At 43.1% G+C, this 25,799-nt stretch overlaps 3 protein-coding genes across 10 annotated transcripts in view; 2 read left to right on the top strand and 1 right to left on the bottom strand.

Moving 5' to 3' along the window:
- TNR (tenascin R) overlaps positions 1-1,037 on the bottom strand; it is a 618,967-nt gene extending 617,930 nt beyond the window's left edge. For 6 of the 8 annotated variants that reach the window (XM_072998215.2, XM_072998216.2, XM_072998217.2 and 3 more), the window contains exon 1: positions 626-1,037. The gene's annotated coding sequence lies outside the window, so the exon portion shown is untranslated. The remainder of the gene's footprint in view (positions 1-625) is intronic. The other 2 variants (XM_078392397.1, XM_078392399.1) reach the window with 1 other exon arrangement.
- Positions 1-24,479, top strand: part of LOC144588886 (uncharacterized) — a 66,884-nt gene extending 42,405 nt beyond the window's left edge. Inside the window, exon 2 of the mRNA XM_078392401.1 lies at positions 20,025-24,479. Within this exon, the coding sequence (XP_078248527.1) occupies positions 20,485-24,000 (3,516 nt within the window). The 5' untranslated portion in view covers positions 20,025-20,484 and the 3' untranslated portion in view covers positions 24,001-24,479. The remainder of the gene's footprint in view (positions 1-20,024) is intronic.
- Positions 1-25,799, top strand: part of LOC144589109 (uncharacterized) — a 360,030-nt gene that overhangs the window by 220,332 nt on the left and 113,899 nt on the right. The gene's annotated exons all lie outside the window — the stretch shown is intronic.

Here is a 25,799-nt window from a genome sequence, read left to right as displayed (position 1 = left end):
GCAAAAGGAGACCTTGGCTATGACAGCTGCATTCCTGCACAGCCTTGAGCATGCAGGAGAATGACATTTTATTTTTTCAGAGCAGGCAGGGCGAATATGTTGACTCTCTTTAACCTCATTTTATCAAGTCCGGACTCCAAAGTGTAGTCCACTAACAAACTCCCTGGAACAAAAGCGGCTGCTCCTCATTAACTTTGTGCCCCTAACACTCTGCCACCTACCCACCACCATCTGTACACCTGGAGGGCTGCCCCGGCCTTTGCAAACAACTATTAACACAACCGGGCAGGGGGACTAATGGCGACGTCCACATGCTGAGAATCCAGTCCTGAAAATCTGGCCACTAGCCCACCCTTTCTCTGCAGAGCAGAACCGAAAAGCCACCGACCAGGCACAAACACACACCGCTCCACATCCACCTCCCGCCTCAAATACATACACACACAAACACACGCGCGCGCCCCGTTCTCCCCATGCGATGTGCTTGACAGAGTAAGGCAACCACCATCCTAAAACGGCGCAGCGGAAAAGAGCGGGAGGCTGGCTGCCCATTGCGTCGCTCTCCTTGGTGCTGAAGCCGGCAAAGCCGGCGGCCAAAGCACGGCACAAGTGACGCCGGACTTACCGAGGTTGGAAAGGGCAGCGGCAGCTCCTTGCCCGGCGACCCGTTTGGTTCTGAAGTCCCCCGACGGCTGGCTCTTCCGCCCGCCAAGCTGTCCTCTTCAGCCACCCCCCGTCGTCAGTTTTGGGTAGAAGGGGGATGGGGGTGGAACCGAGCTAGAAGCAGCGCTGGGGGTGGGGATATGTGGCGGTGCGGGGAGGAAGCAGGTAAACGGCAAGGAAAGTCAACCGGCTCTTCCGGCCCTTGGCAAACCTCCTCTCGAGTCCCGTCGCCTGCTGTTTCTTCCTCTCAGTCCGCTTGTATTGAGACAACCGCCCCAACGCGGCTGCTGGAGCCCAGCCTTTTCGCGCTCTCCTCTTTTCTGTTCAATTTCAGTAGCGTGAAGCCCCCACCACTACCCCACTGCTGTCGCTTTTGATATGCAAGAAGCCATCTAGTGGCCAAACAGAAAACCGACAATTCCTCCCCCCCCCCCCCCCGCCAACGCACAACAACAGAATAACAAGAGAATCTTTTCAGACCAGGAATGGGCGCCTCAGCATTCCAACTTCAGAGATGCTACCTTGTGACTCTCACCTCTGCTGCTATACTCCGGGGGGGGGGGCTTCAGCACACTCCTTGTTTCAGAATTTGGGTCCGCCCATCCTTTTGCTTAAAAGAAAATACAAGCCCTAATGGAACCCTGGCTGCACTCCACTTGGCACAGATAAGATCTACATAGATTCTTCAGACATATCAAGCAAGGTCCAAAGGTGGTGGTGGTGGGCAGAAAAGAAAACAAGACAAAAACATGTGGTGCCTTAAAAACTAACTATTATATTTTAATGTAAGCTTTGGCAGACACGTCCACTTGTCAGACATATGGAAAAAGAATAAAATGTTGAATGAAATATTGGTTTTGCAAGTAGAACATTGTAAATAATCATTGGCTCTTGGGTATATGGGACATCTACATGCGGTAACTTGTGGCCTGTGTTGTTTAGGGTACTGTTGTAAACTTTCCTCCAAGAGACAGAAAACAGACACCAGGCCTGAGCAAACATGGGGGGAGGGGAGAGAAAAGAGAGAATTGAGAGGGTTGGAAGACTGAGGATTGAATTCAAATTCAAGAGGGGAAAATTAATATATAAAAGTAAATATAAAAGTGAAACAAAATGGCAAAGTAATCACATGTCTTAATGCAGGGAATATTGGCAGCCTTGTGATGAGAGTTGGGCTTGGTAGTCACAAGGAAAATAACAGTGGCAGAAGATAACAGTAAAAGTATTACATTTGGTAATGACTTAAGAAACCTAGGCTTACATTCAACCCATTTATATGGTTTTCCATCATGTGTATACAGTTTATCTCAGCTGTTTCCCTCTTTCAAGTTGGTCTTGTTGTGCATATAAACCTAAATCTCTAGGATTACACTCCACAAATCTAAGGAATCCATGCTCAGAGAAAGCTGTTTCTCTTAATGGCTGTTACACAGGAATAGACAAGCACAGCTCCTTCTCAGAAAATTGGAGCACTTAGTTTGCAGATCCAAAACTACACATGGGACTGTTTCTGTTAGATAGCCTAGGACACCTGAGCAGCCCAGAGTAGAGAGGGTACAAGGCAGGGAAGACTGGAGATCTCCTATCTGATCAAACTAATGGCCAAATATGACTCAGAAGCATGTCTCCATGTTGAAGAGGACCACTGGACTTGCTCTGGACTGCTGACACAATTCAGCTTGCTGGATGGGTCTTCCCGCAGTTACCTGCTTTGGCCAAAACAGTGTGGTGGCCTGCACCTGGATACCACACTGGCATCTCTCAGTTCCCTGTTTCAAGGGCCATTTCAGGCATGCAATCTGAAAAATTCACTTGTGCATAAGAAATATGCAACTTGAGAAAGACAAGCCGGTCTTCTCCCTGCTGCGTTCTTTCCCTCCCCATGGAGAAATATTCAGACTTGAAATTCCCCAACTTGAAGTGTAAAGTGATGCAGTCCAGGAAAACTTTTACAAATGGATTCTGCTGAATATATAAAATGACCTTCAGACAGATACTCTGCCAATCACATTCTCTCAAGTTACTATTTCTGCTTCCTTCTTGAATTATTTTGTTATAGGTCATGGGGCAGGGAGAAGAAAAGTAACATGCGATGTATCAGGAGTGGATGGGGAGACACTTAATGGCATATATGATAACTAACTAGCAGCTTTTGATGCACTGATTGGTTATCCATTTACCACCTTCCTTGAACTTATCCACACTGTCCTGATTATGGTATAACCTCAGCATTTCAAGAGTTCTATAAAGTAGAACTCTTCTTTCCATTTCCATTTCTTCTCAGTTTCCCTGTTGCCACCAAAACAGCAACCATTCTGAGTGCCATTTTCCTGCGACACTGGTAATCAGCTGGTGGATTAAAACCCGCAGGTAGACTATGTTTCTCTACCACAATTTCTATGCTGTTTTTGTGGTTTTAAAAGAAGATGAAAAATCAGCATGGAAGAGAAAACTGGGTAAGAACAAGGAGGGAAACAAAGAGACTCACAGTTTTAAAGGAAAGGAAACTGTAGGTTGGACTGAAAATTCAGACCCAGAACTGAGTTCTACTACATCACAGTAGATCCTTTTCTTATTCTCTCTTTGCAGCAAGGTAGCATGCTCAGACAGTGGCTTGACTAATTTTGGGTAGCTTCATAAAGACTGTATAAAGAAATGTCATTCAGAGCACAGATCCATATCTTTGTGTATTCTCTTTCTGTTAGTAGCCAGTCAGACACCTCTGGAAAGTTCAGAGAGGTTCATGAGAGCAACAGTGCTCTCCATTGTTAATGAAACATGTTAAGGAGAAAATTAGGCTTCATCTTTCTTTGGCATTGAATTTTGTATCTAATTTTATTCAACTCAATTTGAGTTGAATAAGGCCCCTTCAGGACAATTCTGACATATCCCAAGGCAAATCAGGCTTCTCTCCAAAGATAACCAATGCTAAACCCAACTGAACACTTTGTGTGGGCTTTGCTTTTCAGAGTTCTATTTATTTATTTCTTAATATGAAAGAGCATCCAGTCATCTGAGTCCCCTGCAGGAGTCCACAGAGATGAGAATCCCAGAAACCAATTCCTGTCCTGTTTGTGGGAATTAAACAAAAGTTAAATGGGCTGGAACTTGGGATATGGCTGTGAGAAGACCGGTCCCAGACATGGCAGCCCACAGCACTTGCAATCATTCAGATATTTCCCCCAATGTCAGCATCCATTCTTAATCATGACAGACATTGTTGTAAGTTATAATATTATGTCAAAGAAATAAGACATGGTTTTGACAGAAGAAATAATAACAGGCTTACCATTTATATACTGAATATTCTTAAGAGAGTTTCAAATAAATTGTACCATACAATAGCTCTGAAAGGTAGGTCAGATTTATTACTCCCATTCTGAAGATCAGAGATGAGAAAGAATAGTTACTTAAGGCAAATTGGTGAAGTCATAGCAGAGATGACAATGAAACTGAAGATTCTGATGTATGGTTCAGTCTCTTACACACAAGGCTCCATACTAAGGCACCTTTCTCATAAAAAGAGTGCATTATACAATGGACCATTTGGCAAGGATATCCAGCTGCGGCTCATCTGCTGCATATTTTCACACCTCATTGCAAGAGAAAATTCCCTGCCATGTCCCCCATGTACAGCAGCCCTGGAGGGGTTCCACACTCAGCCCTGTAAACAAAACAGCAGCAAGTTGACACTTGAAGCAATTAGCAAAATTGTGTCGGAAGAAGTGAGATGAGACAGGGGAGGGGGGTTGTTGCTCCTGAAGCCAGCTGGACTATGAAGGCAACTACTTGGAAAAACACAAGAGTACCAAATCCCAGGGTACTAATCATCTGCACTGTGGGCAGTTTGCTGCTGGGTCTGCATCTGGCCAACCCAACTGCTTGCTGGCAGATCTCTTTGTTGAAAAATTAGTAGGCAAAATATTTCTTCCCCTGATACAACGGCTCTCCTTCTTCCACTATAGCCATGCAAATACAATTATCAAGATGAATCCTAGGCAGCAGTGCAACTGACTAGACCAATATTTAGCATTTCTATAGCACCTTCAGTTTCCATAATGTATCTTATTATATCATTATATCAATATTTCACAAATGTAAAAGTGGACAGTATTTTCATTCCTGCATTGCAGATGCTTTGTGTGTGCTGAAACTTAGAGGGAGCAGCTTGCCTAAGGCCTCCCAATGACAGTGTGCCTGGGTGTAAGTGTTGAATTGCTGCTGTAGTATTAGCTCTTTCAGTTAGAAACTGTGCTAAACAGCACTGTAATCATGGCCAGTCCTGGGGCAGGCTACGAGTTCTATTCGTCTCATTCAAGATCTAGACGGCTACTCTGAAACGAAGTAAAAAAGGGACTAGATTTTTGTGTGATAATATTTGAAAATCTTGCTATTCAGAGAGACTTCTCCTGTTCAGATCTTTTTACATCAGGCCAAAAAAAAAAAAAAAAAACCAAGCAAACTTTATGTAGCATTGCGTTAGTTCCACCCCACCCCCTTCTCTGAGTTAGCTTGGAAGAGCTTTCTAAATAGAAAAAAAAATACTGAATAAAAAAAGACCAAATCAGGCAGAAGCATACATAAATATACAAAAGAAGTGATTTAAAAATCCTGTTGGACTCTATTTGTCTTCTAGAAGAAAGTAAAAAATGATTGTAGATAGCACACACATAAATGCTATCTTGGCTAGAGCATCAAGCTTGCTGGGTATGGAAACTGTTATCTAAAAGTCAGACTACTGACTAAATTGTGATATAGGTAGAATTATTTGGAGCCCTATTACTGTAGAATTACATAGAATTCTGCTATGCCCTATTACTGTATTTACTCAGAAAATCAACATTTTAATATGGAAGAAAAGATTTTGATGCCCAAAATGTTCCCTGAAACTGTCTGCCCAGTCTCCCATACAAAATTGCCCTTATTGTGCTAATTTATTTGTTCCTCTTATGCACAGCCCTGCTTCATTATTGCTCCCAGCTCTTTTTAACTCCTTCCTCTTCTTGCGGGCTGTAGCCATCAAGGATCTCATAGCATGATGAAGTCATGATGCCTTACTGTCAAATCTGGCTGAATTATTGGCTTGCATAATGAATCCAAATTGGAGTAAGGACATCACAGTACAAGAATTTCTGCAATGCATGATATGTTAAAACAAAACATTGGATTTAAGTATCTTTTCCCTTCATTCTTCTAATCTATTTGCAAAGTTAACTGACTATTAAGTGCAATTCTTATTAAATTTCCATTGCTTTTTTGCAATGGAATTAATTGTTGAACCATATATTGAACAAGGAAAAGGCCATAGTCTCACGCAAGAGCACATGCATTGCATGCACAACGTTGCAGTTTCCATCTCTGTTGTCTCCAGCTGAAGATGTTCCAGGTAGCAGGATTGTTGGGGAAACCCTTGCAACCATACCAGCAAATGAGAAAGAAAGAAACACTGTATATGGAAAGGCAGCCAGGAGTTTCACTTCCTCCTCTGTTGCTGGGGAAGCCTCCAGAATGTCAAGGACCAGGTTGAGGTAGAAAAGTCCTGAAGTACTGGAAAGTACTGTAGCACATTACTTGTGGAATAACATTTATTAACCAATCCCTTCCATTAAAAGACACATTGCAATCAGAAAGCATGCCAGGTGCATGAGCAGGGTAAGCTAGAACATGTCTGCTTGATACGCACATTTTTTTCTCTTGCTGGAAAGCTTCTATTGGAGAGGGAATAGAGAAATGGTGCCCTGCAGTCTGAAGTCATGTATCCTGCTCCACTGCATTCTATTGCATGTGTGACATAGACTAGACCTTCAGAGGACATGTGGAGATAGTGGCAAGAAGTGAGAGCAGTTGCTGCCAAACAACATCCACAGGGCCACATTTCTGTAACCCCAGGTCTTCTTCCACAAGACGCATATAGATAGGTATGAGCATCGGCAGCTGTAGGTAGGACTGCCATGCTCCTGCTTCCTGTCCCAAGGCAGAGAGAGGGAAGGAGTGGCAAGAGCTGTGCCTCAGAAAATTACAAGGAGACTGATAAGGTTCAGATCTGGCAAAGCAGCCAATCTGTGCTCAACAATGGCAGCCTACTACTCTCACTTGACAGGCTGTGATTCTCATGGCTTTGGATGGGAATAAAATTGGGTCTAATCAAGAGATCAAAGTAAAACCTTTATAGGAGCTTGCTAATGACATTCCAGTGAAGAGAAATTTCTGTGTCAAGCAAATTTAGCCATGATAAAGACACCATGTGCTCCAGAACTGAGAGCCAGGCCTAGAGGAACCAGTGCAATGATGCTGTTCCAGTCACACAACTGCATATGCTTGTGCTCATTAGCCAAGCAAATACATTGAGACTTGGCACCTCCTCAGCAAGTGAGTCAGTGGAATTGCTCCATTCATTCTGCTGGCACAGAGAAAGGTCTGAGTCAATTTGTGCATAGAGACATTTATGCTTATTATATGTGCAGCACATGCAAAGATGCCTCTCCATTGTAAAAGAAAATCTCCTCCTCCCCAAAAGAAGGATTCCTGTGCATGTTCAGAACAGCAATTCAGAATGTAGTTCTCTCTAATTCTTAATCTTCTTCCCCCCTTTCAATTATTTCACCCTTCATCTGTCCTTTGCTTCTTCATTGTTCTCTCTCACTCAGCTTCTGTGAGGTTCCTCTCCTCTCTCTTTACCTTTTCTCCATCTCTCTAAACCCTGGTTTGCAGAGCAGCACAGAACAAACTAGTACAAACACATGTATCTGGAAATGTGGGAAAGTGCTACTTCACCCTCTGCTTATGTATTAAGATGGGGAAATTTACACTTGCAGTAATTCTCCCCACCCCCATTTATTACTATTCTTGATATATGGTTATTCTTCCATTTTGAACATGGTAGCCCTGATACCCCAAATATGATCTGATGTGTCCTGGAAAGGATCTATTGGGGGGGGGAGGGGGGGGAGACTTGGAGACCTAGTTTGGATGCAATGGGGAACTACAAAGTAGTGGGGTCAATGAGTGAAGCCAAGATGCACACATTGAAAAGCTTTTTGGTTTCCAGCCCCTGCAGTGTGTGTAATTTCTGCCATTGTCACCAAAACATTTCCTAAGGTCCACAAGGAAAGATTGCAGGATAGTTAATACCAGGAAAATTCTATATACAGTCTAGAAAACAATTGCTTTTAAAGCATTATTTCTGCTCAATAAATACCAATGGGAGCTGAGAAAAGGCTCCCTCTGCTCCTCCATGAATTCCTCTTATCCAGGATTAAGGGTTTGGGGAGGATCTGGAGACAGAGAGAGTTATAGTGTGATAGGGATCTATGGAACCCTTGCAAGACGTCCCACACTGAGCAGATTGAACGTGATTGGAGTAGAGGAGGTTGTGCCACTCTCTTCAGGCCAAAGTTATGTTCAGTCAATTCCCTGTTGCTATTGGCCATAGGTCCATATTGTCCCACCTTCCCAACAGTGGGAATAAAGAATAGGGTAAATCAAAGTGTGGTATAGGGAGGAGAGTGATGAACTAGGGCTCAGGAGACCTGAGTTGAAATTCCACTTGGCTGTGGAAACTCATGGTGGAACAGGACTGTTAAAACAATGTCTTAAATGTCTCATTTGCCTTGAAATTCCTAGTCAGGCCATTGTACCTGGGCCCTGAGTTGATGACACATAACATACACAGATGAAAGCACTCATCCCACCACCCCCATTCTGAAAAAAGCAAGTTGCAGGGTGAATCAGGTCAACTCCAGTGCCAGAGCGAAGGTTAATGAGGACTCCCTGAGCCCTGCTTCCCACGGTTCTCTAGCTGCTCACAGCAAGGTATATGCGTAGGCATTTTTGAAATGAATTTATGTTTATATGGTTGTTTGGTTTTCCCTCTAACAAGCAAAGCTACATTTAGCAGGTGGAGCAGAACATATTCCTCAGGGAGGACTTACCCTTTATTGCAATGACACCAGAGAGAAAAGCCAACTTGTAGCAGCTAAGGGGAAGTTATTGTGGTAGCCACAGTTCAGAACGTTGCTTCTCAAGCAGAAAGGCCAATCAAAGGATACCTGGCAGTAAACATCTCCCTTTCTTCACATGCTCATGAACGAATCACATGCTTATCCCTACATCCAGCTGAAATAGAGCTTCTAGACAATTTCACCAGCCAAAGCCTGGACAAGTTAACAATTTCAGTGGAGGACTGACAAAACTGAATCCATTCTCCCAGCATCATTTTTCTTCTAGAAAGGAGTCAATGCAGTTTCTTCATAATGTCTGGGAAAGCCTGCATTTGTTGAAACCATCATTAGAGGCTTTTGTAACCAAGTTTAGAGCTCTGTCTTCTGAATGGATTTCCTAAAACATTAAATGTAGGTTAGGTTTGTTTTTTAAAAAAACTAATTGTGAGTTTCCAGTGTAATTAGTAACATCTGGGGACCCATGGTTGGGAAGAACTGATATAGAGAATCAGATTTTAGGGGGAAAGGGCTTAAGAGTTATCTTCTCCTTGACATGAACATTTCCTTTTGCACATGTACTTTTCTTGTTCTGTGAGCATTCCATCCAGTGTTGTCTTCTCCCCCTCACTCCTATAGTCTGATGCAGCACATATAGATATACATTGAGCACCTCAGAGAAGCCCTATGCAGGCCCAGAAATTGCTCACATAAAAGATGGAGAGGGAGAGGTGTGGGAAAAACACAAGCTCCACAAGTAACATTCTTGTTAGCTCAGCCTCTCCCACTCCCCCAAGGAAATAAGCCTGAAGGGAAAAATCTACCACACTTGGTAGAATGCAAGTAGAATCCTCCATGCAGTTGGAAGCCCAAATAAAGAAGAACCCCCTTCCCCCTCAATGTAGGAAAGTCACAAACTCAGTGGGTGAGAAGAGGGATATTCCCTTTTTAGATTCAGATGTCCCAGGTTTTAAAACTGTCATGATGCTCACATTGGCAACGAATGGAACAGATGTCTCCATGTTTGTGCACATATCTGATCCCTTTCCACTTTTAGTCATCACATAAAGAAGTGAAACATCTGTCTAAGGTCTGAAAATGGGTCTTGGAAGAGGAATCAACCTGAAAAGGACTGAAGGGCAGAAAATCTCCAGGTCTCAGTGATACTAATAAAGGAGTCACATTGCCACTGCCTCTCCAATTCTCTTCTCTTTTTCTTTTTAAGATTCTGGTGTGTGTTTTTTTAATTTACCACAGCAGACATAGATCATTCTTAGCACCATTTAGTGGCATTACCTTGAGTTTTATGCAGGATTTGTGTAAATAACAACTGAAGTAGCAGCAAGGCCACTGCAGCACCTGAAAAATTAATGCACACGGGGAAACTTTATTGTCATGAGCAAAATAACCCTTTGTTCTCTGTCCAGAAGGAAATGCAAAAAGAGTTATTAATATATTCAGAAAGTGGCCACCAAGGGCTTTGTTCTTAGAAAAAGACAGACATTTGTGGGTGAAAGAACATTTTTTTAAAATAGCTAAACAACATTCAGATATAGGTCGCTCTGTAAAATTTAGAATCAGGCCTGAAAAAAATAAGTACTTTTTCACATAATATGCAATTAGGCTTTCAGGACCAGGTCTGAAATTATGGCCCTTGGCTCACCTGGCTTTGAAAAAGCCTTCAAGACAAAGCTTTGGAGGACTGGCCTACAAGCAACTATAAACTATAAACTAAATTGAATCACACTATTTTGCCTCCAGCATCCCTCCAAGTCACTGGTGCTAGATAAAAGAAAGAAAAGGTGCCAGTTGCCATGTTCTGTGCTTCAAAAGTCCAGAATCATCCCAAGAAGCGCTCAGTTTTAAACAGATAGAGTTTGTTAATAATCATTATTATCATCATCTTAGAATGGTAGGGGCGTAAAGGAACCTGTAAATCATCAAGTCCACTCCCTGTCAAGGAGGCACAGTAGGGAATCAAACATCTAGCCTCTGGTTCTGCAGCCAGACACCTAAACCATTGAGTTATCCAGCAGTTGCCTCATTTCTTCCCAGCCTAAGGAGGTAGCTATCTCATCAACCTTCACACTAAGGATGACTCTTCCTAAGTCATCCTGTCTCTCAGCTAACCTCAAGAGCCTGAGGATGCAGAAACAGCAAGAGGAACCTTTAAGAATCACATTCAACACCTCCCAGGACTCCAGCAAGCCAGTGCAGATCACTCTTTCCAACACAGCTGAGAGCTCTCCATGCTATTGAGTGTGGCTTGCCAGACCCTATTCAGGCTGTGAACTGGCTCACCTTCTTCTGACTGACTTTAACCTGATTAGACCTGACTTGCAGATGACATGATTGTCTGAACTTTATCAATTTCATTCCTTCTCACATGCTTCACCAGAATCTGTCCGACATAGCCTGCTGTGTGAGCAGGGAGCTGCCCAATTACTGCTTTCCACTTATGCCACCACATCTGGCCCTTGAGTCCATTCTATTCAGCAGTGGCTTACAAAAGTAAAATATTATGTCAGCTGTGGGCAACAGCAGGCTACATGCCTGAGAGGGATGGTGAATGAAGTAAAGCTATTGGCGTGCATGGATACAAGGACATGGCGTTAAGAGGCAGTCTGAAAGGGAGGAAGAAAAGGGAAGGTAAAGGTCTCTGCTGGCATTATTGGTGCCTGGGAAGACACCAATATATTTTGCTGGCACCAGGAATCAGGATTTCACAAGCCAAATGAAAAAACAGGGATCCCCCAAACAAAGAAATTGTAACTGTGAAACTGGACCTTGGACCAGCACCAAATTTGGCATGGATGTAGCAGAAAGTGTGCTTGCTCTGTGCCAAATTTGGGGACGTTGGGGCAAGAGATTTTCAAGTTGTGATTTTTTAAAACCTATTTTTTAATATATATATTTTAAAAAAGTTTTAGCACTGTGCAGAAAAAAGTGGCTTTCAGCTGCAGCCTATAGAAAAGAGATGAGATATATTGAGAAGACATAATTTACATACCTAAAAAAACCTGTCCATTTTATATCCTTTTTTTCTTTTACAATGATTGAGCCAGTCATGGCTCTAATTCAGAGTTTTTAATTAGTCTTTATAAAGCCAGAAAACCTCTGAAATTGCTTCCTTTTTATATAACTGAACATTCTAAACTGACCTATTTCCATAGCACAGCATTCTGACCGAGCTGGACAGCTAATACATAGAAGGTGTCAGACGTCTATCCATTTGAACCCTGCCAGGGTGAGTGAAAGAAAGCATTTAATTCCTTGGCCACACATTTTTAGCTGCAGCTTATGAAAATATTTCAAAAGTTATTTTTAAAAATATATAATAATATTCAACAGCTCAGTCATTTAGCTGTGAAATTACTGGGTTTGTTTTTTATTGGAAAATAAACAAACAAACAAATTGCTAGGGCTGATCTCAAAGCAAGTTTTATCTGGTTTACTTGTGGGTAGGTTTACCTGGTTTGTTCCTGTGTTTATGGATCCACATTATTTCATATGATTTTTAGATGCAGTCCTCCCTAAACCACCATCAGATCATAGATCCCATTTGCACCACAGACTGTACCACAAAATTCATGTGTCTTCAGCGCATAATTTTGCAGTGATGCAAGATCATGAATCTGAAGCATGGATCCTCATGATTTTTCTGCAGGATCATCCCCAAACTACTGCCCCCATTCCTGCCCACACACTAAAACACAGAAATTGTGGTCCCAAAGTGCATGATTTCAAAGTGGCACAAAAACACAGATCCAAGACATGGATCCTCATGGATCTACACAATTTTTCAGATCATTCCCAAACCACTAACCATAGGGCCCATCTCTGCCGACAGTGGTGCAAAAACATGGATCTGATTAATGGATCCTCATGAATCCACATGATTTTGATGTAAGATCATCCCCAAACACACTGTCTAATATGGCCCACAGACTACAAAACAGAAATCATGGGTCCCCCCATGCTTGGCTTTGCAGTGGTGCAAAACACTTATATACATACATACTTTATTGCTTTATAGCCAATCAGGCTGTACACAGGTGCATAAATTAAGCCAGTCTTTAAAATAGTATTTGAAATCTAATGTAAATGCATATAAAAGCATCAAATAATACAATAATAGTAATAAAATAAGCACTCTAAAAAATGAACAAGATGTGAACTTAATATATTCACAAAGGCCTTCACGGCCGGGATCTAATGGTTGTTGTGGGTTTTTCGGGCTCTTTGGCCGTGTTCTGAAAGTTGTTCTTCCGAACGTTTCGCCAGTCTCTGTGGCCGGTATCTTCAGAGGACAGCACTCTGTGCTCTAAGAGGATGCCAAAAATGCCAGCCACAGAGACTGGCAAAACGTTCGGAAGAACAACCTTCAGAACACGGCCAAAGAGCCCGAGAAACCCACAACAACCATGTGAAATTAACTTGAAGAACTTGTGACACAGCCAATAATTTCCGTCTCTCCATGTGGGAGACAGAAAGAAAGCGATCTGAGTATAGCTACATTCAGCTGCTCTGTTTTGCTCTGCTGACCTGAAGAATATTTTAAAGACACTTCATCCACCTACTGCAGAGAATTAATTGTTTTTGCAGGACATGGGGAGTTTAAAAAGATCAAGAGCAAGATCCAGCTGCCATTCCCTGCCAAAACCAGTCAAACAATTACGGACTGAAAACCTGATATCTTAAAAGGATTTGGTGAGTGGCACTCCTGTTATAACGTGCTCAAATATATATGAGGTTTTCAGGTCAGAATCAGAAACCCAGGGTCAAGCAGATAAAATTTCCTCTTTAAACAATGAATCCTCATCGGGAGTTGAGTCTGCTAGCCCTCAACTGCCACCATGCAGCCCAGCCAGAAAGCCCACTGTCATGAATTTGATTATGAAAGTTGAATAGAGATTTATTTTTATAGGAGCAAAGTTAAGTTAGAAATCCGTTTGTGACCAGGTGCGAGTTAGAGAGATTAAGAATGGCCAAGGTCAGTTTCTTTTTCAGTAGAAGAAAAAAGTTATGAAGAACAAGGTGACCTTTATCTAGTCACCAGGCCACAATCTCAACTCAGAAGGAACAAGGACATGACTTCTTGATTTAAGAGAGATGAGATGAGAGAAGACAGCTTAGAAGATGGACGGAGAGACAGCCTGGACGTCTACCCGAACACACAGAGAGAATTCCTGCCCAGAGGAATGAACGCCAGAGAAAAACTCCAAATGAGCTTTTATTTTTCAAACAAACAGTAAGACACATCTCTATCCTAAAATGTAGTAAGCTGTTTTATTATTTTGGTTTTTGTAGAGGAAAATGTCTTGTGGTGATGGCTGGGTTTTTTTGGAAATAATTGATCATGAAAAGATATCTTGTGTGCTTGTTTAAATTCATTTACTAATTTCTATTTTTCTAATAAAATATAAAAGGTCTAACTGTCTGAATATTGGCTTCTTGCATAGACCATTAGCTACTATAGTTCTTTAGCTACTTTAAATTGATTTCTTTAATCAGGCCACGTTCATGCTACCAATTTAGGGTCCTACCTATAAGAGAGGAGGAAGATTAAATCAGCTAGAACTCCTGGAAGTTGTTCTTTCTAAAAATCGGATCAGACTTGGGAGAAGGGGTGAAACAGTTGCCTAGGGTAAAATTAAAGGACCCAGTTTTACCTGATAAGGAGCTGATCATTCCGGACACCTCTCTGTTCCGTGTAAAAGCAGATTCTTAGGAAGCTCGCTTTTACGACACCCACCACCACCTGAGAAAACAGAAGCTAGTCAGGGCTATCAAGAGGAACTCCTGCTGGACATAACTTCCCCTCCTCACAGCTGAGACTGTTAAAAATATTTTCCAATAGCTTATCAACCTCCAGCAAACTTGATTCATTAAGGCATGCTTTTGATGTTCTCAGCTAGAAAATAACAGAGGCTCTCCCCTCACCAACTACTCAAGAGAGCCCTCTTAACAGCAAGTTTGCATTGCCTGACAGGAGGACACAGACTTTGCAGGCTGTTTCTTCAGGAAGAGGCAACAGCTGGAAGTGTGAGCCAGGGGAACAAGGGAAGAAATCTCATTGTCTGCAGAACACCCAAATAGGTCTACATGTTGCTAATAACCAGATCAATAAAGGAAGTTGGACAAACAGGTGAACTATTCAACATTTACTGAGTCAGCTGGCTCTACGTCTTGAAACATGGGATGAGCATCGCCCCCTAGAGTCGGACATGACTGGACTAAAAATGTCAAGGGGGATGTAAGTGATCAGGATCCCCTAGAGGATGCCAGACTGTTCGGACAGAGAGTAATTAGGAGTTTGCACACCCTTAAGTTGCTGGGTTGAGTCCTGGTAACTCAGCAAACGCCAGTGCCAAACACCAGCTTACAAGTCTGCCCTAATAAGAACACCTCTGTTCCTTAATAAAATTCAAAAAGCCAAACACATGAGCTTTGTAGTCCTTAGGCTCAGTATGCTCAACAGGTTAGGACTCCGTAGTAAAATGTAGCCTAAGTTTCCCCTCAGGTGACCTAAGATAGCTTTACTGGTCAAAAGACCAATTGATTTTTATAATTTTTATTTTATTAAAGAAAATAGAAAATTCCATAAAGAAAAGTCAGTTTATGCATAAGCACGCAAAAGATCATTTTCCAGGTTGATTTCAAAATAGAAATGAAGCAATGAATCCATTAAAAATACAAAAACACTAAAAATACCAAAAATCCCCAAAATCCATGAAAATATATAAAAAGCTACTTAAGGGAAGGCAAAAAGGCAGGTGCCCCCCTTCTTCTAAAATTCTCTACATCCTGTTTCAGTCTCTCACCTGCACTGAACAGCAGGCAAGCAGACCTAGAAAAACTATATTTCTAAAATAGTCCAAAAAGTACTATTGTCCGAAATAGTCCAAAAAGAAAAAGCATGATGAATAAAGTAATCAAAGAAAGAATAAATGTCCAAAGGAATGAATGGATGAATCAATCCCAATTCCCAATTCCGAATCCCGAATCATTGTCCATAGGAAAAAGTTATTTTTTCAAGCTTCGCTGGCACATCCCTTATCTCCTACTTCTCACGCTGTCATCCAATCACGGCATGAAGTCAGGTAAACAGTCCCCCTTTATCTTCTTTCTTCTCTGCTTGGTCGTCTTCCCATGGGTAACAGGTGTTGTTTGTCTTAGCCGTCTGCAATACGCCACAACAAAGTCCATCCTTCTTATCTTGGAATGTTCTTCTCAGGCCTACAGAAAAACATTCCCCCCTCCTTCTGGAAAAATTACACTGTCAGCATTGCAGAAACCATTTATACAGAGAACCAAAATGGAATCTATTTTACATTGCTCATCACTACATATCCCATCTTCAGCACAAGATCTAAACCACATAAACCATTATCATGACGGGGGACCTATTGTGCTAAGATATCTGGTTTACTGACATACAGAAAATGGAAAAACTACCAGGTCCACCATCAAGGATAAGAGTTTTACTGACTTTCAAACAGGCAACTGTCTCCTCCATGCTACTAAAGGTTCCTATCTCTCTTTGGTATATAGCAAATTGAGTTTTGCTGATAGAAAAGTCTGTCCTTTGTCTGCAACCCATACTGACAGAGCACTTACTCCTTCTGACTTTCAAACCTCAGTGTTTCCAGCCTGCTTAACCAAAACATCAACCTTATCACAGAAAAATGATAAAGGAACAGCACAGCAGCTATCAGCACCTAACTTGCTAAAGGAAGAGTTTTGCCAAAGCAATATCTTAACCCTTTAGGAACCAGTTCTCTGGATGATTGGCCAAGCCACTCTACATATTCAAAGGGCAGTAAGAACTTGGTGCACTGGAGATGCCACTCTAAAAGACTATAAACCTTTGCAACTCCTCTAGAGGTCAAGGATGATCCTGCAGGGTAATAGCCTGTTGCACAGTGACCTCGCTGAAAGGGAAAAGCCAGTTCATTAGTGTGGCAGCCTCCTCATACGTCACAGAGGGGACGGCACTTCACACTTTCTTTCTCTTAACACGCTGCCACCAACCACACACATATATCTGACTCCTCAGACAAAGGTATGGATTTAAAAAATAAAAATTATTGTTTATTAGTACAACTTAATATAAGGTAAATCAATATATGAACTGAATATGTCAATCAATAAAATAAAGAATCCCTTCAGTCACTCTATCACTCAGACCTTATCTACCTCAGTACTTCCTAACATACATGCCCTAACTCAAACTCTATCTTCTCATCCTAGCTCTAATCTCCCACACCTCATTCACTCCCCCCTTATATACATAGCTCCCCCTCCTGGAGTCCCACCTCCTGCCCTGCTATAGGCAGATGAGCTCCAGCATAACATTGATAGGCAGGTGACATCATCACAGCCGTCACATACCTCCCCCCTTAATAAGTTGTTTTGCGGTGAAAAGCTATAGTGCTTTTCAACTCAAAACAACAGCAGGTAAATTGTATCAATAACCACAACATTTCAATAACAATCATAAACATAGCACATTTCTATGCATACACATACCTACCAATAGTACTTACTTTCAAATAATAAATGCACATATAATAAGGCATTGAACAATATACTCAACATTTCAATACATATCATAACCGTTTACATTTAGATATACTTTAAGAGTCCATATCAATTCATCCGTTGTCTTCTGATCTTCTGGATAAGGCGTCAGCAACACAGTTCATTGTCCATTTGACAACCTTACCCTCTGAGTCATAGTCCTGCAAAATGCGAGCCCACCTCACTAGTTCACACGTCTGGGCTTTCATAGTCTTTGGCCATATAAAAGGTGAATAGTCCACGCACCAAATGAAGTGTCTTTTCCAGATGTAGGCCCTCACTTTCTGGATCGCGTAAACGATGGCCCAACACTCTTTTCCGATGGTTGACACGTGCTTTTCTCCCTTTAGAAGTTTCTGGATCAGGTAGGACACAGGATGCTGGTCTCCGTAGTCATCACACTGGTACAGCACGGATCCTACCCCGGCCTTCGAAGTATCGATGTGGACGACGAATTCTTTATTTAAGTCTGGAGCATGCAACACACGGTGGTTGGTAAATGCTTCTTTTAGCTTTCCAAAAGCCACCTTGCAGTCATTGGACCATGGAACAAGCTCACTGGTCCTTTTTTCCATCAGCTCTGGATCATTTCGTTGTAACACTCCTTTGGCTGCATCAGGTTTGCTGGAGAACACTTCTTGATACTTAGTAACTAAAGTTCTAAGATCACTTTGCTGTTCACTGGATAGAGAAGGGCTGATCTGCACCTCCTGCGTGTGGAACGCTTGTTGCCCCCTCCCTTCCCAGAAGGGCAACTCATGTTCCTCTTTCCCAGCTGCTTTCATTGCAAACAGCACAATTTTCTCTTCACTATAAGAAGGCTTAAGGGCATTCACATGAACAACCCTTTTGTCTAGTCGTTCAACTCCCTCAAGAATGTCATTGAGGTTACTCATTTCATGAACAACTCCATATGGACTGTTCCAGTTCAGTTGTAACTTGTTCCCCTTGATGGGCCTCACCAGAAAGACCTCATCTCTAGGAATAAACTGAAGTTCCCTAGCCCCTTTGTCATACCACAGTTTCAGTTTGACTTTTTGTGGTTTTAGATTCTCCTCAGCCAAATCTAGATTTCTTTCGAGGTTGATTACCACAGAGTCTGCACATGTGATCACCTTTTGGGGGTCTTCTTTAACAATCTGACCCCAATTTTGCTTAATTAGATCAAGCGGACCCCTCACATGTCTCCCAAATAATAGCTCAAAAGGGCTGAAACAAGTACTCTCTTGTGGGACTGATCTGTAGGCATATAAAAGTAACTGTGAGTTTTGGTCCCAGTTCTTATGGTTCTCAGCTAAATAAGCTTTGATCATCCTCATGAGGGTCACATTGAATCTCTTTGCCAACCCATCACTTTCCGGATGATAGGGAGAATTCTCTAATTGTTGTACTCCACCAATCTGCCACAATCTCTTCATAAGTTTGGAAGTAATTGATGTTTTTATAAGGTCTGCTTCAATACTTTTAACAGGTGTAGAGATTTCTGGTAAAGGGCACATCTTATCCTCAGTCTGGTCACTGTTATAACTCTGTTTCTGGCACATATCAACTTTCTGACAGAAATTTCTAACCTGTTTTTCTATTTCAGGCCAATGAAACTTCTGGGTTATTCTCTGGTTGGTTTCAATTATACCCAAATGTGCATTAACTAAGACTGACTGTCCCTTTTCCAAAATTATTGAATCATATTTATTTGGTACCATTAACTGGCTTCTAATCTCAAGTTCCCCTTTTGAAATATTTATATGTTTTTCTCTGTATAGCAACCCTTGTTTAGGGGATAATCCTTTGCCAGCCACTTTTCCAAAACAGCCTTTTAAATAGGATCTGTTAGCTGCTCTTGGACAAAATTATTTTCCTGAGGTATTTCCAGAGAAATTGCCTCAGCTTGGGGTAGATTTCTAACTTCCTCTTGAGAATCAGTAATCTTTCCTGCTGCCTCATTTTGTTCTGGTAGGGATTGTGTAATCACAAAGGCACTCTTGACATGTTTTGAGAGATCAGTGCTAATAAGAACAGGGGTAGGATTTTGAGAAGAAACCCCAACTCGCCAACTTCCCCGCCATCCTCGTTAATCAATTAAAACTTCTGCTACAGACAAAATCACTATCTCCTTCCCAATTCCTTTGAGAGTCAAGTTCTGATCAGGAATTATACATTTCTGAGGTACAATGTTTGAGTGGCAGACAGAAACCTGAGAGCAAGTGTCTCTTAAGGCAGTATAGTTATGTCCAAAAATTTTATTCTGTCCCCAGCTGATTCCATTAACTGCGAATTTGTCTGAATATACAGGCAATGTCTAATTTCAGCTATAGGCAGATCTTCATAGTCGCTTGTGTTACATACAGCACTGATGTTACCTGTCTGTCATGGGTTTGGAGGGAAAGTTCCATCCTATGGGGAGTGGAAGGCGGGACATCAGGAGGAGGGGCTGTACTGTATATATATGTGATGCGTGTGTGGAGAAGTAGCAGACGCTGGGGTGTGAAGAAGCAGCAGCTGGGAAGAAGAAGCTGGTGTGGGAGTCTGTGTGTCAGACAGGGTACTACTGTGTGTCAGTACCAACCTGATAGGTTCAGGTGTCTGAATGGTTAGCCAGAACTGATAGGTTCAGGGTCTGTGCTTCAAGTTAAGGGTTCTGTGTGAACCAAACTGTGTGTATGTATGAGTGAAACTAAGCCACGTTACTATATCTTATTCACCTAATCCTTTTATTTTCCCTGTGTGTGATTTAAATAAACCTTGTTCTTTTATTTGTTTAAAAATCCATCCCTGGTCTGTGTGACTTCTTATAGGGAATGGTTGGTGGCAGCTTAGTTAACGTGTGGCAGATCCCAGTAGGTCTGGGTTTGTCACATTGATTGGTGTCCAGCGTGTGGGATACGACTGGTCCAGTTGTCCAGTGGTACAGCAAAGCCTTGGCAAGTGTGCCCAGAGCAAGGGGGGTCTAGTCAGGGACAATCTGAGAGTGCGTAGGTAATCTTCTAGGTGTGCCTCACGGGGGGGTGCACTAGTGGAAGAACGTGTAACCTCAGATTGGGGACTAGATTAGGGAGCTCTGAGGCAGCCTGTTTTGGCGGGAAAAAGCTGAGGCAAAACTGTGAAATAGCAGTGAGCTAGCTTGCCTGCTGAGAGGCCCAGCAGAGGGGGGTAGACTCTAACTCGCTACAGTTGCAAGTAGTGCTGAAGGACAGCAGCAATCTATGGAAAGCTGGTTCTGAGGCAAAAGAGAGAAAAAAAAAGTGGTCGTTTTATTTTGAGGCTTGACTTTTTAAAGCAGCCTGTTCTGAGGGGGGGGATTATGCCCTTGACTCGAAGCCAAATGGCAGAAATGGGTGAAGTGAAAGACCCCCAGGTTGACCAAGGTTCTGAGGATGAATTTGGCTCAGTGCAGGGTGACAGCACGGGAGAGCAGAACCCAGAACTCAGAAAATTGCTCCTAGCCCAACAGCATGAACTGAGGGTGAGGGAAATGGAGGAAAGATTAGAGAGAGAAAGAAGGGAGGAAAGGGAGAAACAGAGGCAATTTGAATTGGCTTTGGAGAGAGAGAAAATGGCGTTTGAGCTAAGAAAATTGGAACTGATGAATCAGAACAATAATAACAATAGGGATTCTGAGGGAGGCCAATTGTCTAAAGCTGACCTGAAGAAATTCCCTGTGTACCACAAGGGAGATTGTCCTGAGGTGTTCTTTTCCTTAGTGGAAAGAGCGTTTGTGGACTTCTCAGTGAGGGAAACTGAGAAGATGACCATCATGCGATCTTTAATCAGTGGTAGCCTGGCTGAGGTTTATTCAGAGATGCCACAGGAACTGATGAGAGATTTTGCAGAGTTTAAAAAACTGGTGTTTGCAAGACATGGGATAAATGCGGAACAGCTGAGGCAAAGATTCAGGTCCCTCACAAAGAAACCAGAGCAGACTTTTACCCAAGTGGGGGCTCAATTGGTGAGGCTGCTAGAGAAATGGCTATCTCAGGAGGGGACAGAGACCTTTCAGCAGCTTAAAGATTTGATAGCGCTGGAACAGTTCTATTCAGTCCTGCATGGGGAACTGAAATTCCAGGTGAGGGAAAGGAAACCAAAATCTGTGGCAGAAGCAGCCGAGATCGCAGATTTTATTTATCAAATCAGAAAGCCCTTAGGTGAGGAGAAATCTGTAGGAAAACCCAAAGAAACCTACAGCAAGTACTCTCAGGGACCAGGGAAAAGCCAGCAAGGGGGAGGGGCCCATGGTGAAGGGAAGCCCTCAGACATGAAACTAAGACCTCAGATTTTGGAGGGAAAACCAAAACAAGATGAGAAAGACTCAAAATACACCAGAAAATGTTATTTCTGTCAGGGAAAGGGCCATCTAATCTCAGAGTGTGAGAAATTAAAGCAGCTAAAAGGAATTGTGCCTCAGGATTCTAGTGGAACCAAGCCAAAAGCTGTGTTCTGTGTCCAGAAAGAGCAAGGCTCATTGTCACTGAGGGAGCCTGCTGCCATGGCTACTCAATCTGGAACAGCTACATCTGCTGATCAGGCTGAGGAAAATGGTCCTCTTGTAGAGGTCAGGCGCTGCCTACTGGTGAGAACAGATTCTCAGTTGTTTGAGACAGCAGGGGTGGACGTAGGAATACTTGACCGTCAGTATCGGGGGCTGCGGGACACTTGTTCCCAGGTGACCCTGTGCCATCCAGATATTATTCCTAGGGAGTATGTAATCCCAAATGAGAGCATGAAGGTGGCAGGGATTGAGGGGCAGGCGATCTCACTGCCAGTCGCGGAGGTACCTGTCAACTTTCAAGGCTGGAGGGGAGTTTGGCGGCTAGCAATTTCATCGACTCTGCCAGCAGCCGTGCTCGTGGGAAATGACCTGGCTGAACATGTGAAACGGGTGCTAGTGATTACACGTTCACAAGCCACCACGGGGACAGTTCAGGGGGGTAATGATGAGCCAGAGACGGAAGCAGGTGGGGGGAGTTCAGAAGCTGTGGTGGAAACCTTAACCACAGACAGCAGATTTGGACAAGAGCAAAAGGCAGACGCCACTCTCCAAAAGTGTTTTGAACAGGTGACTGACGCCCAGCTAACACCTGAAACCCCAGTGAGATTTCTGGAGAAAAAGGGGGTTTTATATAGAGAGACCCTGAGGAATATCTCAAAAGGGGGAGATGGGATCAGAAGTCAGCTAGTGGTGCCTGAAAAGTATCGCCCCATGATCTTACAAAGGGGGCACTCTGACATGTTTGCTGCACACTTAGGGGTGAACAAAACCCAGCAGAGAATCACACAGAATTTTTACTGGCCTGACATAGGGAAGCAGATCAGGGAGTTCTGTAAACAATGTGATGTGTGTCAAAGGCAGGGGAATAACCGCGACAGGACCAAAGCAAAGTTGTGCCCTTTGCCTGTGGTTGACACTCCGTTCAAATGCATAGGGGTGGATATAGTGGGACCTTTGCCCAAGGCCACAAAGAGGGGGAACAGGTTCATTCTCACCATTGTGGACCATGCCACGAGGTACCCTGAAGCCATACCCTTGACTAACATTGAAACTAACACAGTGGCAGATGCCTTGGTGGGGTATATGTCCAGGATGGGATTTGCCTCAGAAATAATCACAGATTTGGGCGCATCGTTCACATCAAAGCTCATGAAACGCTTATGGCAAATCTGTGGAATTAAGCACAAGGAAACTACTGCCTATCATCCTGAAAGTAATGGGTTAACTGAGAAGTTCAATGGGACTCTAATGCGCATGATTAGGGCTTACTTGGCAGAGAATCCAAACAATTGGGACCAGAAGCTGCAATCCCTTTTGTTTGCTTATCGATCAGTGCCACAAGCCAGTACCGGGTTCAGTCCATTTGAACTTTTATTTGGGAGAAGGGTGAAAGGGCCCCTTGATTTGATCAAACAAAATTGGGAGCAGATCACCCAGGATGACCCACAAGACGTTGTGACATACATAGACTCTTTAAGGAAAGACCTAAAGAGAAACCTAGAGCTAGCAGCAGAGACCCTGCAAGCTCAAAAGGTCAGAAAGAAAGATTGGGATGACCAGGAAGCCGGGGAGAGGCACTTAAACCCAGGGGAGGAAGTGCTTTGGCCTAGGCCTTGCAGAGGGAACAAACTGCAGCTGGGTAGCCCAGAAGTAAAGTGCTTGGGTCACATAGTAGGGGGAGGAGTGATAAAACCCCTGGAGGCCAAGGTGGAGGCTGTTCGTGGTTGGCCCAGACCCAACACCAAGAGAAAAGTCGAATCATTTCTTGGGTTGGTGGGCTACTACAGAAAGTTCATCCCGAGGTTTAGCGAGATTGCGGCTCCGCTGACCGATCTGACGAGGAAGAAGGCTGATGACCGCATCACGTGGACCAGCGACTGTGAGGAGGCGTTCCAGAGGTTGAAGCAGGCGCTCATCCATTATCCAGTGCTGCGTGCTCCAGACTTCGACCGGGAGTTCATCATCTACACCGATGCGTCTAACCGCGGGGTAGGAGCAGTTCTGTGCCAGGAGGATGAGAATGGTGACCAGCATCCAGTGTCCTACCTAAGTAGGAAATTTCAAAAAGGTGAGAGACATTTGGCAACCGTGGAGAAGGAGTGTTTGGCCATAGTCTACGCGATCCAGAAGGCCAAGCCTTACATCTGGGGAAGACATTTTGTTCTGTGCACTGACCATTCACCACTGCAATGGTTAAAGACAATGAAAACCCACAATAGCAAACTTATGAGGTGGGCTTTAAACCTACAGGACTATGACTTTGAAGTGAAGGTGGTCAGAGGGTCAGTGAACTGTGTTGCTGACGCCTTGTCAAGAAGACCTGAAGATTGAAGACGGCGAAAGAACATGGACTATGTATATATATTGATGACAAAAAGTTAAATGTACCTGTTTTTTGAACTTGGTTTGTATGAATAAAGGTAACTTGATGTAATGTATATGGTAAATGTTTAAATGCCTAACTGCTATGGTTAACTTAGAATGTAAGTATAAGTAAGTATGATATGGTATGTATAACTGTTGTTGTGTGTTTTATCCAGGTTGTTTTTTGGGAAAAAGCACCTTAGCTTTCCCCCTACAAAACAACTTATAAAGAGGGGAGGTGTTACATACAGCACTGATGTTACCTGTCTGTCATGGGTTTGGAGGGAAAGTTCCATCCTATGGGGAGTGGAAGGCGGGACATCAGGAGGAGGGGCTGTACTGTATATATATGTGATGCGTGTGTGGAGAAGTAGCAGACGCTGGGGTGTGAAGAAGCAGCAGCTGGGAAGAAGAAGCTGGTGTGGGAGTCTGTGTGTCAGACAGGGTACTACTGTGTGTCAGTACTGTGACAAACCCAGACCTACTGGGATCTGCCACACATTAACTAAGCTGCCACCAACCATTCCCTATAAGAAGTCACACAGACCAGGGATGGATTTTTAAACAATAAAAAGAATAAGGTTTATTTAAATACACACAGGGAAAATAAAATAATCAGGTGAACAAGATAAAGTAACGTGGCTTATTCTCACTCATACATACACACAGTTTGGTTCACCCAGAACCCTTAACTTGAAGCACAGACCCTGAACCTATCAGTTCTGGCTAACCAACAGACACCTGAACCTATCAGGTTGGTACTCTGACACACAGTAGTACCCTGTCTGACACACAGACTCCCACAACAGCTTCTTCTTCCCAGCTGCTGCTTCGTCACATCCCAGTGTCTCCCAGTGTCTCTCTTCACCACACAGGCATCACATATTTATACAGTACAGCCCCTCCTCCTGATGTCCCGCCTTCCACTTCCCATAGGATGGAACTTTCCCTCCAAACCCATGACAGACAGGTAACATCAGTGCTGTATGTAACACCTCCCCTCTTTATAAGTTGTTTTGTAGGGGGAAAGCTAACGTGCTTTTCACCAAAAAACAACCTGAATAAAACATACAACAACAGTTATACATACCATATTATACTTACTTATACTTACATTCTAAGTTAAACATTTACCATTTAGGCATTTAAACATTTACCATATACATTACATCAATTTACCTTTATTCATACAAACCAAATTCAAAACCAGGTACATTTAACTTTTGTCATCATTATATACACATAGTCCATGTTCTTTCGCCGTCTTCATTCTTCAGGTCTTCTTGATAAGGCGTCAGCAACACAGTTCACTGACCCTCTGACCACCTTCACTTCAAAGTCATAGTCCTGTAGGTTTAAAGCCCACCTCATAAGTTTGCTATTGTGGGTTTTCATTGTCTTTAACCATTGCAATGGTGAATGGTCAGTACACAGAACAAAATGTCTTCCCCAGATGTAAGGCTTGGCCTTCTGGATCGCGTAGACTATGGCCAAACACTCCTTTTCCACGGTTGCCAAATGTCTCTCACCTTTTTGAAGTTTCCTACTCAGGTAGGACACTGGATGCTGGTCACCATTCTCATCCTCCTGGCACAGAACTGCTCCTACCCCGCTGTTAGACGCATCGGTGTAGATGATGAACTCCCGGTCGAAGTCTGGAGCACGCAGGACAGGATAGTTGATTAACGCCTCCTTCAACCTCTGGAACGCCGCCTCACAGTCGCTGGTCCACGGGATGCGGTCATCAGCCTTCTTCCTCGTCAGAT

The sequence above is a fragment of the Pogona vitticeps genome, chromosome 4, assembly GCF_051106095.1.
Source record: "Pogona vitticeps strain Pit_001003342236 chromosome 4, PviZW2.1, whole genome shotgun sequence".
Lineage (NCBI taxonomy): Eukaryota > Metazoa > Chordata > Lepidosauria > Squamata > Agamidae > Pogona > Pogona vitticeps.
The sequence above is the reverse complement of the archived record's forward strand: the minus strand, read 5'-3'. Positions and strand labels throughout refer to the sequence as shown.